This window comes from Nomia melanderi, chromosome 2 (genome assembly GCF_051020985.1).
Source record: "Nomia melanderi isolate GNS246 chromosome 2, iyNomMela1, whole genome shotgun sequence".
Classification (NCBI taxonomy): Eukaryota; Metazoa; Arthropoda; class Insecta; order Hymenoptera; family Halictidae; genus Nomia; species Nomia melanderi.
Window position 1 is genome coordinate 6,375,145 of NC_135000.1, and position 18,006 is coordinate 6,393,150.

General features: G+C 39.0%; 2 protein-coding genes across 2 annotated transcripts in view; one reads left to right on the forward strand and one right to left on the reverse strand.

Moving 5' to 3' along the window:
* LOC143174264 (uncharacterized) overlaps positions 1-18,006 on the reverse strand; it is a 59,137-nt gene that overhangs the window by 24,720 nt on the left and 16,411 nt on the right. Inside the window, exon 4 of the mRNA XM_076364939.1 lies at positions 12,822-13,049. Within this exon, the coding sequence (XP_076221054.1) occupies positions 12,822-13,049 (228 nt within the window). The remainder of the gene's footprint in view (positions 1-12,821; positions 13,050-18,006) is intronic.
* Positions 8,422-18,006, forward strand: part of LOC116424646 (uncharacterized) — a 101,305-nt gene continuing 91,720 nt past the window's right edge. The window contains exons 1-2 of the mRNA XM_031971356.2: positions 8,422-8,918; positions 9,121-9,542. Coding sequence (XP_031827216.2) covers positions 8,439-8,918; positions 9,121-9,471 — 831 coding nt within the window. The 5' untranslated portion in view covers positions 8,422-8,438 and the 3' untranslated portion in view covers positions 9,472-9,542. The remainder of the gene's footprint in view (positions 8,919-9,120; positions 9,543-18,006) is intronic.

Sequence of the window (18,006 nt, forward strand, 5' to 3'; positions counted from 1 at the left end):
AAAGTTTGAATTATTCTGAATGATGCCTGGGAAAAGTCTGAATCATTCTGAATGATGCCTTGGAAAAGTCTGATCGTCTTGTGTCAGATCTAGGAAAATTCTGAACCATTCTGACTGATTCCTGGTAAAAGTCTGATTTCGTTCGCGTTAGGCCTGAGAAAAGTCTAAATTAATTCGACTTAGATCTGGGGAAAGTTTTAATTAACCTGGGTTAGGCCTGGGAAAAGTTGAAGCAAACAAGTTATATTTCGGTGAAACCTAAATCGCTTTTAATTAGTTTCACCTTTAACTTACCTACGGAATATATCTCTTCTCCTACACAGTTCTACCAATCAAACATCTCACTTTAAAAACATCCACGTAGCAGTGAAATGTCTCCCATCAACTGGAAAGCTCCGTTATGTTAAAAACGAGATCACGATACAAATAATTCCTGTCAACAAAACTCGTCTCCGTTTACTACGCAAGTATACACGCGACATAAATGCATAAGGACTCTCTCGGTCCATGTACATGACCCACTTCATTCCGCGGAGCCAGCCGTCTACCTCGGAATAATAGTCGCCCTCAAAAAACAACTTCAGAATCTAATTACCGTGCAATTGCAGTTCACAGTTACGTGTGCCGCGGCTGACGCGAAATTATCGAAACAATTTTCCGGGCAAGTTGATCGGAAGCTCACGGTCGGATGGAAGCATCGTAACGGTTAGCTTCCGGCAACTTGCACCGGTTCCGTCGGCGCGTGAACTTTCGGCTCTCACGGCTCGGGTCAAACGCGGGATAAACTCGGTACACCGATACTATTGATTTTGCGACGGCCGGGGAAAGAAGGGCGGCGGAGAAAGTGGAGGATAGGTGAGGTCAACCTCCTTTTCAGGCACGTTACCGTTAAACTGGCTTATGCCGGCTTATCCTTTAACGTCTGCTGCACAAAAAATGCATGTTTAACTGGTCGGACTTTTGTTGCTCATAACGTCTCTTTAGCTGTCCGGATATTGGATACTTTCGAGCCTCGCTCTTTCCTTAAAGGAAAATTGATAAGTTACTGCGTTGGCAGAACGTCCTCGATTTTTTCACTTTATTAGCATTATATTTCAATATTCCTGCATTGAACGTTTGGAGTTTTGTTGTTCACTTCAAACAGTTTTTTATTTGTTGCGCTTCTTCCGAACAGAGCATCTAAAATATATTCTGATTATCATTACTTCTACGAAAACACTAAAATAAAAATCTCTCAAACGATAAGGATTCAATGAAGTAGCCAAAGGGTTAATTTGAATAATCACTGAGTATAAAATTTAATTTATTGATAGATAACTATTGATAGTTTACATTCTACTAAGTAAATTTAGAAAAATCCAAAGACACATTTGTCTTAGTATTATTCTCACAAAAATGGTACTTTCAAGTGACTCCCAAGAAAAATAAATATTTACAGTATAAATCCTGCTAAGTAAAATTTAAAAAACCCATAGCCATTTTCCTCGTCATACTATTCTCACAAAAATGGCACTTTCAAGTGACTCCCAAGAAAAATAACTATTTACAGTTTAAATCCTGCTAAGTAAAATTTAAAAAACCCATAGCCATTTTCCTCGTAATACTATTCTCAAAAAAATGGTACTTTCAAATGATTCCCAAGAGAAATAACTATTTACAGTTTAAATCCTGCTAAGTAAAATTTAAAAAACCCATAACCACTTTCCTCGTTATACTATTCTCAAAAAAATGGTACTTTGAAGTGACTCCCAAGAAAAATAATTATTTACAGTTTAAATCCTGCTAAGTAAACTTTGAAAAAGCCAAAGACACTTTCCTCGCAGCACTATTCTCACAAAAATGGCTCTTTCACAAGTGGCTTTTAAGAATAACACGTGTATAAAGAGGACATTGAGACAGTGTGGCCGGGAAGTACAGCGTAACGCGCGACCCAGTTGATAATACAACCGTCGGAAATTCTTCCGTCTTAAACGCAGCGTCCATTATCGTTGCAAGTCATCCAAGGAAAACGCAACGAAGCGATCCTACCTGTAAGTACCTGCGTGATACACGATAGGGAACCTCCAGGAGGTTTCACGTGCCATTTCCAGGGACCACTGAGGATCTTATCCAGAGGTGCACTAAATGAAAACGTTCCCAAGAAACTTGACCGCAATTGCACGGCCCCGAGAGCCGTGCAATTTCTTTCCCAGTGGTCCTGGAAAATTGCACACGAGCGATAATTAAACGACGCTGTTCCTGACTTCTGATTCCTTAGTTCTCCACGTGTCGTGGAAAGAAGATCCCCGGAGATCTTCGTTACTAAAGCTTTCGAATTTCTTTAATGGTGCTTGCCAAACGAGAATTTTTTACCCTTTCATGTGAAATGTATTGTAGATACGAGGTTGACGTTTGTTTCGCAATTTTTGGAGAATTGAAATGGCACAAAAGGACCGAGTTATGAATAATTTTGGACACCCCTTTTGTTGGAGTGTTGAGTGCTGTTGGAAATATTTGTATGGATTTGGGACTTTTTATGGAAACAATTCCTGCACGCCGGATTAAAAATTTTATTGGGGAATATCGATCTAATATTCAGCTGTGCTTCCCGACTGTTGGATGTGGAAATGTAAAATAGCGTAGTTGTTTAATATTTGTGAAACGCGTAGGTAAACTGTGGATTATTCTAAAAATGGGTTAGAATCGGAGATCCTTCTGTAAATAATTATTATATGAAAAATATTTTACTTTTCTGTGGGTTTGTACAGAAATTGTAATGAAAATTATTAACAGTCAACCCAAGAGAAAATTAATAGACAGAATAAGTTTTTTCTTACAGAATTCAGAAAGTTTGAATTCCTTGAAACCTTCCCGCTGATAAATCACTTTAGACAATTTCGAAATTGTTTAGGCGAACGTTCCTTGTTACTGAACGATCAAAGTTGCTCGCCTTTAAATTATAACGACGTTAGGTACGCCAAGACGGGGTATCTTATTGAATAAGGAGGAAGAGCGGTTGTTTGCGGCGTTGAATTCTGCCACGAGATTATATCCAGTAAATTTTGTAGGCAATATTGTTAGGGAACTGTAGTGTAACTATATTAATTCTGAATTCCTGGGTGGTACGGTTAATTGTAAGCTGCAGCATCGAAACTTCATAAGGAATTTATACTTGAGACAACTCCAAACTCCAACGACGGAACGTAGAAGATTTCAATCGAGAGTCGAGCTTTAACAATGAACAAATAAATGTAAAAGAATCTTCGAAAAAATTCATGTATGCGTCGAGTTACTTCTTCGCCACCGTCTGTACTACTTTAGGAAAAGAGTATCGATCAAACTGAATCGAGGAACCTCGTATCTCGCAGTTATCTCAGCAAACTTCAACTCGAATACATAAATTCATGGAGTAGAAGAAATCTCACCGCGTTTCCAGTAAATTAGTCAAATGACTCGACTCCCGGGAAAGGAAAAATCAATGTCGAGTTGTCGGCAAGTGAAATTCACTACGGAATACCAGAAACACTTCGGAAAATACAAAACAAACACAAACATCTGTACCAAAAGATATTCATAAGTTTTCCTCGAAATTTAATAAGAATGGCAGACGAAGAGGACCTCGAAGAGTTCGTAGACACTGAGGAACCAGAATCTGATGATTCAGTCACTCCAACTGAATCAGAGAATCTAACGAGCCACGAAAAATCCCGGACTACAACTGAAAGATCTAAGACAGAATCTATAACCTTAACAAGTGCAGCAAGTGTAAGACAAACAAGTGCCACAGTATCTCAAAATGGCAAAAAAGGTCTCGAAGCATTGGAAGAGACGTCCAAAAGTGACGAAGGCATCATCAGATCCCAGGGAATTTCAAAAACTAGCAAGCAAAGTTCCCTAGACCAGCTGGCAGAGAAAGTATCAGTTCAGAAATCAAAGTTCGCTAAGTGTTATCGCCAGTGCAATCGTCAATTTCGAGAGATAATTGGCAAAAGAGAGATGAGGAATGAGGAACTGGAAAAGCAACAGGGTGATCTTCGAGAACGTTTGAACATATTGGAGTGTTCCATGCCAGCAGTGATGGTTTGGAACGTTTGGAGGATGACAAAGGGAACTGGGGTTCCCAGCCTGAAGAAACTTTTGGAGAAGCAGTTCGAGGGACCTGCTGCAGGGGAAGAGTACTGTCCGAGTACTCCCAGTCGACACTTCGACTGCAGAGTCAGAGAAGCTGAAGCAGAGAGGAAGCAAGCGTATAAAAGGACTGAAGAGGCTAGGACACTTTGGTCTCAGAAGATGGCTACCCTGGAGGAGAAGGAAAAGAGGGTGCAAGAGGCGAGGAAGCTTCAAGAGGAGCAGAGGAAGAGGATCGAGCAGCTGACCAGCGAGGCGCAGAAGCTGAGGGAGGCTAGAAAGGCTGCTGAGGATGACGGCTCTTGCGAGGCTGGTAACTCTTACTTCGTTCTATCCATTTTTTTAGTACCCTGTCACTAAAAAGTGAAGCCAAACTGTTGCAAAGAATGTCAAAGTTACTCTCAACCCCTAATTGGATAGGAGAATGCAGTGTCCTGGAGTGTAAGAAGAAATGGCTGGAGAAGGTACCCAGCAGTGGGTCAATCAAGTCCACAGACGTCGAATGTCTGGAGAAGCTGCAGGAGCTAGCAGAAGCGGAGCTGAGCATGAAAAGGCAGATCGCCGATTTGGAGCGTCGAGAGGGGGCTTACATGAGGACACTCCAGCAGGCGGACGAGCTCTGGGCGAAGCTGGAAGAGGACGCAGCTAGCTCTATGAGCGGCCTGCAGGAACAGCTGGGAACGAAAACCGCGGCGAATCAACAGATGGCGAATCGCATCTGTCAGTTAGAGGATGAGCTGGAGAAACTAGGGTCCAGGTTGGCGACTTGCAGGAACGAGCTAGAAAAGTATCTGAGCAGAGGCAAGATAGAAGCTTTGATAGGCAGGGATGACGACTTTGCTACTGTCAGTGACTCAGCAGCAGTGGCAGGAGTCAGGAAGAAAGACACTACGACGCCAACTCAGTCAGACATGGTGGATGAAATAGAGGCACTAAAATCGAGATTAGCCACTTGTAGAAGCGAGCTAGAGAAGTACCTGAGCATAGGCAAGATAGAAGCTCTAATTGGCAGGGATGACGACTTTGCTACTGTCGCTGATACATCAGCTGTTGCTGGTGTCCCAACGAAGGACACTATGATGTCAGCTCATCCGGACATCCATGATACTGGACTAGGCATTCGCCCAGAAGATTTTGCAAGAGAAGAAGCTGAAACGGAAGAAGTTAGGAAGTTGCTGGCTCAGTTGGGCTCTTTGTCTGAGTTGGATGATCCAGGGAGATTTTGCTCCCCAGATTTTGATTGCAATGATCTGCAGTTATCTACTACAGGATTGACGGAGGAAGAGAAGTTAGCTCTACAGGAAAATCGCGTCACTGCCAGGGAGCTGCTGGAAAAGTGTGGCTTGCTTGAAATTGCTGAGCAGATGACGGATGAACCTGTGCAATATCGGATGGTAGCCAAATCTGAAGCTTCCGAGAGTTTTGTTGCTACTTCGGCCAGGGAGACTTTGCCATCTAGGACTGTGACAGAGGAAGATTTGGAAGATGAAAGATTGGAAAGAGAGGTCTTCTATGAGGATATTGAACCTAGGAAGATTGATGGTGACGATCAGCTGAATGATAAGAGGAAGCTTAAGGAAAGTAGCATGGTTTCAGAGAAAATGGAGAATGCCTCGGTACCTTTAGATCAACTATCGAATTGGCAGAACATGGTGCACTCTATTCGTTCGAAAATAGCAGTACGTATTTTGTAATGGTTAATATTACAAATTGCATTGTAAAAATGTTTAAACACTGTTTTCTCGATTAGAATTGTCCAGACTGCAGTGTCCTAAAGGAGGATGCACGAATCCTTGCAGAGGAGCTAGCAGCATACACTGGTGTAACTGATAAAATTATTATCTATGGTCTACTATAATTAGCACTCTTGAAACTCGTTTAATAAATTAGTTACACGAATCTTCTTGTCATAAAGCGCTCGTAAAAGGAATCTCACTGAGAAATTACCGAGTATCAACCAAAATTTCGTTCCACAGAAAAAGATGAAAATTGAGGTAGAAGAGGAAGTATTCTTGGAAGTTAAAGACGACGAGAGGAATGAGTTGGCTGAGAGGGAAGTTGAAATGAAATTCGTCACAGAAAAGGCTGCCGAGCCACTATCCGGCGAGATGGAGAAAGCGGCGGAGGGGGGGCAGATAGCTCCAGAGGTAGAACTTGAACCGCGCGAGGCGAAAAAAGAAGTAGAGGAAGCTCGAGCAACGATACCAGAACCTAAGGGATCAGTTATCGAAGCGAGGCCACTTGCGGAGGTCGTAGAAGGAGGTGCTGAAGAGCGTATGGAACGGGATCCCAGGACACCACTTCCGGAGGATATCGTTGAAGTGAATGATGAAGTGAAACCTGAAGTAGGTGGTAAAGCAATGGAATCGCCGACGGAGATCGCAGACGACGTTCGGGAACTGCCAGTGACCGAGGAAAAGAAAGCTGAAGTCGAAAAGAAAACTACTGAAGAGACATTGCCACCTGACATTGAAACTAAGGTGCAGAAGACAGCAGATGCAGTTCTTGAAGAGAAAGCAATTAAGCCTAAAGTTGTGGAAGTAGAAGGAACGATTAAAGAAAAAGAGGTGATAATTGATAAGGAATTAGGAAAGACAGAAGATTTGGTAGAAAGGAAGGAAGTGAAAAAGGAAGTGATCGGTAAAGAAAAGGAGATAGAAGTTGATGAGGTAGTGAAAGTGGAAAGGAAAATGGATGAATCTCTAAGAGAAGAGGTGGAAAAGACAGTGAAACTAGAAAAAGAAATAGTGATAGAAGAAGAAGTTAAAGAAGCAAAAGTGAAGGAGGCTAAAGAGGAATTGAGAGACAAAGAAGCTGAGGTTGAAAAAGAAGAAATACCAGTTGATGAAAGAGTTGTATCGGTGAAAGAAGTAATTGTAGAAGTTGAAGAAAAAGAAATGTCAGAAGAAAAGGAAATAAAAGTAGATATAATCCCAGAAAAAGAAATAACAAAGGTTGAAGAGGAAGTAATTTCAGAGAAAGAAATAGAAGTAGATGTAACTCCAGTAGAAGAAACATTGCAGCCTGAAGAAGAAGAACTAGAAGTAGTTGTTGCTCCTTTTGAAGAAATAGAGAAACCTGAAGAAGTTATACCAAAGGAAGAACTAGGAGTAGTTGTTGCTCCCATTGAAGAAATAGAGAAACCTGAAGAAATTCTACCAGAGGAAGAACTAGAAGTAGTTGTTGCTCCTATTGAAGAAATAGAGAAACTTGAAGAAATTCTACCAAAGGAAGAAGAAATTAAAGTAACCACAACTCCAGCAGAAGAAATACCAAAGACTGAAGAAGAAGAAATGCCACCAGAGGAAGAAGAAATAGAAATACCTATAGTCTCGATCGAAGAAATAGAAAAACTTGAAGAAATACCACCTGAAGAAGAAGTAGATCTGATTCTGACCGAAGACACAATAAAACCAATAGAAGAAGTATTACCTTCATCAGAGGAATTAATAATTGTTGTAATACCATTAGAGGAAGCAGATGCTGAAGAGGAAATAGATGTGGAAGTACTAGAGGCGGAGAGAGTAGAATTTGAAGTGAAGGTATTAGAGGAAGTAAAAGTGACTCAGTTAGAAGTCGAAATTGAAATTGGAAAAGTCGAAGTACCCGACGAAATAAAAGAAGAAAGGAAGGAACCCCCTCCAAAAGAAGAGGAGATTGAAATCAGCATTGACGAAGAATGTGTCTGTGATGAGATTCCCGGTGTAGAAGCTCCATTAGAAGCGGAAGACCTTTTTCCCTCAATGGCTGAAGAATTTCCTGATCCAGTCAAAGCAGAACAGCTTACACCCATTTGTACTTGCATGCCGGAACCCCCTATTGTTAGTTCTCAACCTTCAAAGTGATTTCCTTTATTGCAGAGACGATAATGTAGCATTTATTTACAGGCGCCAGTGGAGAAAATAGAACGAGAAGAAACAGAGAAGTCGAAACATCCCTCAGTTACAGTATATTATCAATTTCTAGTATTTCAGTTACTGACAGTCTAATCATGAGTATTTCATCTGATTCTCATCTCATATAGTTCTATTTTAGAGCTAATATTTCATCCAATAGAGGCCTAGTGATATTTATTTCTACATTTATTATCAGCAATTTTTTAAACAGTTCCACAAGCGATTCTAGAATCACATTAATTTATATAATTCCGAGTTGACACTAGTTACTATTGATAAACTGATTGAGAAATACACCTCAATTTCTTTGATTAATTACTGCCTTCTCACCAGAAGGGACACCTAAAGATGGAAGTCACTCAAACAGAGCCCACTCAAATGGAAACCAGCAAAGTCACCACCCAAGCAATAACCCAAACAGTAGTTGACATTGGGATGCAAACGCAGCCATCGGCAAAATTGCTTAGACACCCGCAGCAGCCCAGAATCGTCACCAGAATTATTGACCCAGAACCAGAGATTCTAGAGCGTCTAACTCGCTGGAGAGAATCCCAACAGCCTACCACAACCACTACCACTGCCACGTCTCAGACAGAGAAGTCCAGCTTCCTTCGAATTCTTCAAACCCTACGATCAAGCGGAGCTTACTCTAAGCTTGAGTCTGAGAAGGAACTGAAATCCATTCATTATCAGAAGATGAAGAGAACTGCGGAGGCAGAGGCACGTTGCAACTGTTGTTTATGTGGGAAAACAGTGCCAGACACTATTCCATGTGAAAAGCCACTGGAAGCTCAAACTTCATCCGTGATGAGACTATTACAGGCTTTGCCCCTCTTGGGCAAGGCTGCTCCTGGAGTGGACCAGGCTGTGCAGCATGAATCATTTTGTCCTGAATGCAAGCTCAAGAAGCTTGGGGTAAGCGTGGAATTACAGAAGCGTTGTTTGAATGGAAATAATTGTGTTAAAAATATTTAACTTGTATGTTTTCTGTTGAGTGATATTCATTTTGAAAGGATGAATAAAGTCTTAGGGGTGGGAAATATATTTGGTGCAATATCTTAGAAGCTGCTGGGATTAGAAAAAGTTATAAACAATAAAATTGTATATTTTCTGTTAGTTTCAGCCAAAGGTGACTCAGACCACTCGTGATCAAGAGGTGAACGTCTGTGGACCAACAATGAAGAGACTCTCAGCTACGAGACCAAAACAGAAATCAGATGAAAGTTGTATGGCGAGAATCAGGGTTGAAAAATTTGTGCAAAGGGAGTTAGTGGTTCAGAAGATGAGTGTAACGAAGAGTGTACAGGAAACAACAGTCGCTACGTCAGTAAAGGACGCAGAGGACACAGTTGAGGATGAAAAGGAGCAGGAAGAGTATAAAGACTCAGTGGACTGCATGTGTAGCTCAATGGGGAGTGAGACTGGTGGTGGGAGGAGAGTGCGTTGTGGATGTGGAGATCCTGATTGATCTGCATACAAAGGCTACTGCAGGAGGGATAGAGGATTGGAAGAAGACGAGACGAAAATAAGGACACTCTGGTGAGTAGTATGAAACATGTATCAATGTAAATATTGGTTCACTCGTATATTAGAAACAATGTCTTTAATTTCGTTCATAGAAGACGTCCTATTTCAAATATAGCAATAAACAATTGCTATGTTGTTAAATAGTAGAACTGGGTTTTTGAAAATAAGAGAATATAAAGTGTTACTGTTTTTCTAGAAGTAGTTTAGACTGTATAGCGTAATTTATACCTAACACAAGCCACAACAAACTTGTTCAAACCACTTTATACTACTACATATTACTGTATACTACTCCATACCATTGCATACCACGTCATGTTACGCCATATAACTCTATATTGTTCTATATCACTCCAGTTAGATCTTGTTTAAAGTGATGTGAACTTGTATGACCTGGTATGAACTAGTTTGAATTGATTTGGGCTTTTCTAGGTTTAAGTTGATCTATGTTGCACTGGAATAGAGAAATATAAACTATTATGAAGTTGTATAGAGTGGCATAGAGTAATCTACGATGGTATATGATAATGTAAAGTGGTAGGAACTGGTTTGATGTGGTTTGAAATGGTTTGAACTGCCCAAAACTGCTCTGGAAAGCTTCGTGTTGGTCAGTGCTCAATAACTCACCACTGACAAGACTTTAATAATGGCCAATTTCCTATCCATTGCCTCGATTCACAAGTGGAAGAAAGGTAGCAATGAAAGGGTAACACTCGGGGCACATGAAGAGTGCAACCGAGATATGAAGTATAGGGCAGAGTGGCGGCTTCTGCTCATGCGACCACAAAGATAGAATCGCAGATGGACACAACAAAGGAAATGGTATGTAATTTCCAATAATGTGGCCGTCTCAATGGTACTCCTCTAAAATCAATAGCACCGACCTATTGTACAATAGAACGGGCGGCTCTTTCAAGCGACAGACACATAATAGGATCAAGCATCGGCGTCAAATTAAATTTCAGCTTTGGCTTAGCCAAAAATCATCCGTCCTATCCAATTACCTTGCCACTGAAGTCGATACACAAACTTACGACTATCTAAACAGTCCAACATGCACATGCCTTATAGTTAACATTAATAATAATTTCTGAAAATATTATTCTGTCGTACCCTAATAAATTTACTAAAAATATTAAGAGTATAAAACTGTACAAATTATTGTGTTCTGTGGAATATTTATAAAATATTCAGTAAATAGAAGTGAACAAATTTGTCACATTTGTAAGAGTTTCATAAAGTAATGTAAATGTTAGTCATTTATCTTGATCAAAATTTGTATAGAATATTATAGAAATGAATAACCTATGCTTTGTAAAATCTTTGCAGAAAAATTACAGAGAATTGTTTAAATCAGTCACTTGTGCTTTGTACGATTTTTATGAATTATATTCAATAGAATTCATTGGAGTATCGTTTATACAATATTATAAATTTCGTCGATGGCAAGAGAAACACTGGAAAAGAATAATATTTGACTCGACGTTTCCCTCGAACATTATCTCGGTGGAACAGTTCGCAGCGATTTGCACATTAATAGACCGGCAGTCGTTCGAAGGAGGGTCGCACGCATATGTCAGCATCTCCATGATTCACAAGATTTCGTTACAGCATAGATCACGGGCACGTGGTGCTTTTGGCACCGGCTTATTACAATTTGTCGCCGAAGTGAAATAAGACAGACTCGAACAGACATCTGCTCAAACTTGAAATAATCAGATAGCTCCAACGAAACTCTACACATTCATGATTTCTATTCACTTAATTGTCTCCTATTTTCAATTATGCAAAATTTCATATCTGTTACAGACATTAGAGTGAAAAATATTAATATTCGAATATTAAAATATTTCTATTAAACCTGTTTTAATTCCTCGGATTAAAAACAATAAAATTCAGAGTATTAAAATATTTTTACTGAATCCGTTTTTATTGATAAAATAATTCCTACTTTTCTTTGTTAAGTGAAATTTCATTTATTATTCCATTAAAAGAATAATTTATTAGAAATGAATTGCTTTTAATCTGGATTTTCACGGTGCAGTAATTACAGGAATTATTTTTATTATTTTAATGAAAATTTATTCAGAGTTTAATCCGTTGTTAAATGAAAATATAAAAATGAAGTTTATTCAGGGAAATTGCTTCGGATTAACGGTGATTGTTATCGTCGAGAGTTAAATGCGTCGAAAAGAAAATTCCTAGTTCACGCACGCCTGAACGGTGATTATGGAAACAGTGAATAAACAATCTGTGCCCTCGCCGTGCAGTCTCATTGGATATCTGACTGATCAATACTGCGAGCAACAAGTACTACGCGACGTAAGCTACCACAATCAATCATTTCACAACAGTCGAGCACAATCTGGGCTGTTGCTTATGGACTATTTAACACTCAATGTTCATAATTTATTCTGGGAATCCCAGGGCAGCGTAGGGGAGTGTTTAGAAAACAAATTCGAAACTTCAGTTTTTCCATGAAGTTACTCGCACAGCCATTAATCAGGCTTCGTAACAGAAAATAATGAATTTAACACCTGTGTACCAACAAATTGGACATTATCTAGGTCACCGAATAAAAACAAAACATTTGTATAATACGACAAAGAATAATTAGCAGAATACAATATTCAATTTAATTTAATCTATTTAAAGCTAGTTTATTCAAATATTTCACATAACAATACAAAGTTTAATTTCAAATACTAAGTATTCAACTTCATAGTTTTGCTGTGTTAATCCTTTGCACTGAAATGTTTCTCACTAGAAATATTTAACATATTTTAACACAAAGACAATATTCTTTAGAGCTAAGTCGAAGGAAAACCACAAGTACATTGAGGAACAAAGCTATTTTATTCCAATATTTCACGTATCGATGCATTATACAAAGTTCAACGTTAAATATCAAAATTTATAACTATACTGCATCAAATCAAGTGATGATTGAAAGTCGCCTTCCCAGTGTAAAGGGTTAATATATCATTCGTAACTTCTTGTGAATTTTAATGTGAATTTAATATATAATTTTCAACTTCTTACGGATTTTAATGTGACGTTCAACATTAAATATCAAACTTTATAATTTTACTGCATCAAATCAAGTGGTGACTGAGAGTCACCTCCAAAGTAAAAAGGGCTAATCATTGATCATTGATCCATTGTTTTCCACACTTGTTATATTCCTTAAAGAACACATATTTCACATATCCCTTACCATATAACATTCTTTACATCGATAGAAAACTGTGCTTTGTGTTTCCACGAAAGATTGTACAATAGTTTACTCACCGAACGTTGGCTAGAGTGTGCCTCCGTGATCTCAGGTTGTGGTATCCACGCAGCTCACCGATGCTCCCCTGTTCGGCCTGCATCTTGGCCTGTGCAGTCGCGGCTGCACTGGCGATCACGTGGTGTTGGTGTGCCGGTGCACCTGCTGTTGTGATGCTTCTGCGCGATCGCCAGCCCGTTCTGCTGCCGCCGCCGCTGCTCGGGGTCGGCGATTTCTTTTGGTACGGCCTGTGAAACCCATTCGCCGCCATCGCGGTGCGAATTAACCGTCGACAATCTCGTCTAACCATTCACTGCCAGTTCGTTCCCTTCCCCTTTCGTGTCGATCCTCTTTTTCTATGCTTCCAATTTATTTTTCAATCGACCCTTTCGTCGATCTATTTCAACCCTTATCGGACTTTAGCTTTTTATACATGATTCTCGGTAGGTTGCAGTTGATTTCGGTAAATATGCGAAAATTTCGATGTTAATTGCTCCGTTGCTGATGCTTAATTGACAAGGAAATCGCTCCCACATTTTATAGACAGCGATTTTCGACAGGATCCATTTTGTCGCTTCTCACGTGACGTACGATTGTTACGAACAAAGTATTGTTGTCACGTGAGAGGTGACTTACTGTTAAGGGTTCAAAACTACAGTGCCACTAGAATAACTGATGAGTTTTGAGGAGAAACTTTAGGCAGCGCAGAAATTAATTAGAAATGTATAGACTGCTGATTAGCGTTTAAGTTGTCAGCCATAAGCAGAGATCCTTACAATTTTCCTTTTTCTTTGAGTTTTCTAGTTTTTGGTCATTTATGTTAGTGGCACCTATGTGTACCATAGGACGAAGGGTTAAGGGTTAAATAACACCACTTAGGGACGTCTCGAATATAAGTGAGATTTAAGAATTTATTTTTTAATTACTATTAAGTGGAAACTTCTTTTTTTCGTGTATAACTATAACCTGATTTATATAAATTACCGTTAGAAAGGTGAGATGGATAATAAACAATATGAGAAATAAATAAAGAATAAATAACGAATAAACAGATTTGTAGGATTCGATTGAACTCGGGACTGACTCTAAGTTTAGGTCAAATCTAAATGCTACCCTTGAAGTTCAGGTCAGATCTAAATCAAGAGAGATTGTAATGTCAATGACAGCGTCTGCAGGCTGCATAACGGGTTAAACTGACTCGAATGTGTGTGGAAGCTTAATTAGAGACGTTGGTTGGGCTTAGGTACATGGTGCACGTATTGATGAGGATTTATGATGATTAAGATGCAGCCGATGGATATCGTGGATGATCTATGATTAATGTACTGGAAATTGGGGATGATGATGATCCATATTCGAAGGTTTCAATATGGTGGGGTAGTAGATTGAAGTGGAGTTAGAGGATTTGTGGTTAGCTGCTTCCTGAAGCACTGCTATATTATTCATTTAATTTTTTCAACAATTATTCTTTGCTAAAAGTAGTGAGTAATGTTTCTTAGTGGTTAATAGCAATTTTGAGATGTGTTCTATTTTTTTTTTAAACTTGGATAAGCTCTCAGTAGAAAGAAATTTGAAGAACACTGGTTGAATCATCAGTGCTAACTCGTTAGAGTATGTGTACTACAAAATGATCGCATTTAAATAATATAATATTCCTATATCATTCGAAACTTGTTTATTAGAGAAATTATAATACATAGAGGAAGAGAAATAATGTAAATTAAATTTAAGTCTAGTCTTAATAACTAGATCAGTTTTTCCTCTAAATGATCTAGACTCTCCCAGTTCCCCCTAAACCCATACAACGTATCGACTGTAAGCACCATCACAAACAGAAGCAATAAAAGCACGAGTGAACGTAATCCCCAAACAGGCAGTTCTCTATTCGTCCACCGAAACACCGGCTAAAAGGTCCGTTCCAGCGTCCACGACCGAGGCACTCGTTGATTAAAGGATTGTCCTCGAGGATTCACCGATGAGCCCAGCACTCTCAAATGAAATATTCATGAGATCGGAGTGGAACTATGGGTGTATATTTCAAGGCTTGTTTCCATCGTCACTGAAAAGTGTCGAGTGAGTTGGTTAAACCCCTTCAACGATCATTTCCAATCACCATAGTCATCGATCCAAAAAATACCCCAAGAATCTTGTACAAACCAAAAGTCCCATTCTTCATAAAAAAATTTAATTACAAATTTTTCTGTTAATTTTGAAACCTATAGATTATCTACAAAGTTACACATTGATTTTGTTCAGCCCCTTCAATGACTATTTCCAATCACCATAGTCATCGATCCAAAAATACCCCAAGAATCCTCTACAAACCAAAAATCCTATTCTTCGCCAAAAAGATTTAATTACAAGTTTTTCTGTTAATTTTAAAACCTACAGATTATCTACAAAGTTACACATTGATTTGGTTCAACCCCTTCAACGATCATTTCCAATCACCATAGTCACCAATCCAAAAATACACAAGAATCCTGTACAAATCAAAAATCCTATTCTCCGCCAAAAAACTTCCATCAAAAATTATTCTATTAATTTTAGAAACTGAATATTGTCTAGAAAGTTACCCCTTGATTAATACTCCTTCGCCATAAGTCAGCAATCCAAACAGTTTCCCAAGAGTCTTTCACGGAATCAAAACTTCTATTCTCCCTCAAAAAGCACGGTTAAGAATTTTTCCGTTAATTCTATAAACTAAACATCTTCCGCAAAGTTCAAAGAGTATTATCGTAAATGTAGATCAAGTAGTACAAAGGGCGGTATAGTCAAACGAACGCGAACTGTCTGGCAAATAATGAGATAACAGTTAAACACCAGCGTAGAATTCATTCCGCAAGCACTTCGGACAGTCTCGAATAAACACGCGCGACCGGAACCGGCGCGGATAAATATTTTCATTACGTCCGGCCCCCTCTTAAACGGCCGTTGTGTACAATAGAAAACGGAGACCTAATGAGTGCCTGAAAACTGCTGGCGGTCGTCCAAGTGGCCACGATTGACTTGGAGATCAACCAGATCTTTGTAACCTATGCTGCTTGAACGGTGGAAGTGGCTGTTAGGCGGACGACTTAGTACCCGACGTTGAATTCTATAGCAATTCCGCTGGAGGACTGCGAGATTAGACGGATATGAAGCTTTTGGTAGCTTGAAATCTGATTTAAGTCTTCATTAACCCCTTGCCTTACAATACCGTGTGAGACGCGTAGTGTAGATTTTAGATTTTAGACAGAATTGAAAAAATATGAACATTACTCGATCCTTTCGAATTCAGATTTAATATTAATCTTCTATTATCAATTACTATATTTTGGAGCAAAGATTTATATGGAATATGCCTTTAAATCTGTTCTTTTTCTTAATAAATTATTAATTGCAAAGTAACTGTATCGATCATAGTTGAGAAATCGTAAGGCAAGGGGTTAAGGAAAAATGTTATGTTCGTGCTTGCGAATGAGAAGTGGGAGAGACTTCAGAAAGGAATTAAGACGCTGGAATGCTGTTTTAATGGATAATGTATTGTTAGGTCGTTTTTTTTAGACTGTGTTTGGAAATTAAGACTTTGTTTCAATTTATAATTAGATGTCGGAAGTTTTTGTGAGTGTAATTGAGATTGAAATCTTTCTAAAATATTGACTGATGGTTTTAGAACTGATAATTATATATTGGAATTTTTGGCAGCTCATAATTAGATATTAGGACCTCTTTCAGATAATAATTCATTAGTAGGACCTTCTCCAGCTCATAATTGAATATTAGTACTTTCTCTAACTCATAATTACATATTAAGGCCATTTTTCAGCTCAAAATTAATTATTAGAACCTTCCTCATCTCATAATTAACCACTAGAACCTCTCCCAGTTCATAATTAATTATTACAACCTTCTCCAGCTCATAAATAAATCTTAACACCACCCTCGACTCACAATTAAACATTAAAACCTTCTGCAGTTCATAATTAAATATAATAACCCACCATTAACTCATATTTAATGCCCACAACCTCCTATTAACCGTTAGTTAAATAATCAGTTAGTCTCTGCCTCACACTCAAATTCCTACACCTCACATTAGCTCACAATTCAATTTCACAACTTCCCTCCAACTCGCATCTCACAAAAATTGTAGTAGGAAAACTCGGAGCCAGAAAATCCACGTTACAAATCAAACATTTACGATACACCGTGCCTCGAAATAATCAATCTTTGCGCGAAGTCAAACTTTTTTCTGTCCCTCGCTATGTATGGGACGCGAACAAAGTCTCCAATCGAATGGCGAATGGAAATGACATGAAGCTTCGCGTCCCGGTCAGCTTTGAAAACGAAAACTCAGCCGCGCTGTCAGATAAACGCGGTTTTTCCCGAGCGGACCGCAGTGCTCCCTTCGCTGATCGAAAAAAAGAGAGGAAAAATACGAGGCATCAGGGACAAATGACTCGACGGTCCGGTTATCATCGACGCGGAACACTTTTTATCGATACTGGCTCGCGAAACAATGCCGAGGAACAGTGACTTCCCGGTCCACGCATCAGGGAACGCCGATCGACTGAACGGAAACATCGGGAATCCATGATGCTCGCATTATTCGAGCAAACTAGGAGCTTCTCGACTTGGAAAATTGTTGACACATCGGCCGCTGTGTCACCGAAATGAATTTATACAAATTCAGAAATCAATTCTTGCAATTACTCGTTGAATCTAGGAGTTCTGTGATATGATACGGCTGGCACAAATTGTATTTGAGTGATTTATCAATTAACTAACGAGTTATATTTATTTCATTAATATTGATACAATAATTATTATAACAATATCAATTATTATCTATTCTATTAAAAACTGTTACTATAACTAATTAGTAGTTATATTGAATAATTACGTTATAGATTAATTAACAAGTTATATCTAAGGAGCAATAACCAAATTACATTTAATTCTCACTACACCCTCCAGTCCACATTCCACATGAACTATTAGAAATACGAGTCCCCCGTTCTTTAAACGAACTGAAACCAAGAACTCATTATCCCAAAATGATCCTCCTCCATTTCAATGTGCAAATTATCAAAGTCATTATCCGGAGTCTTAACTTCCCAGTCCTCATGCAGAAAACTGTACACAGTTTTGATCAATGCGACCGCCCCGTTAATCAGATCAGCTGGAATGGCTCGATTATTTATCGGCGGCGCGCCGCAGGCG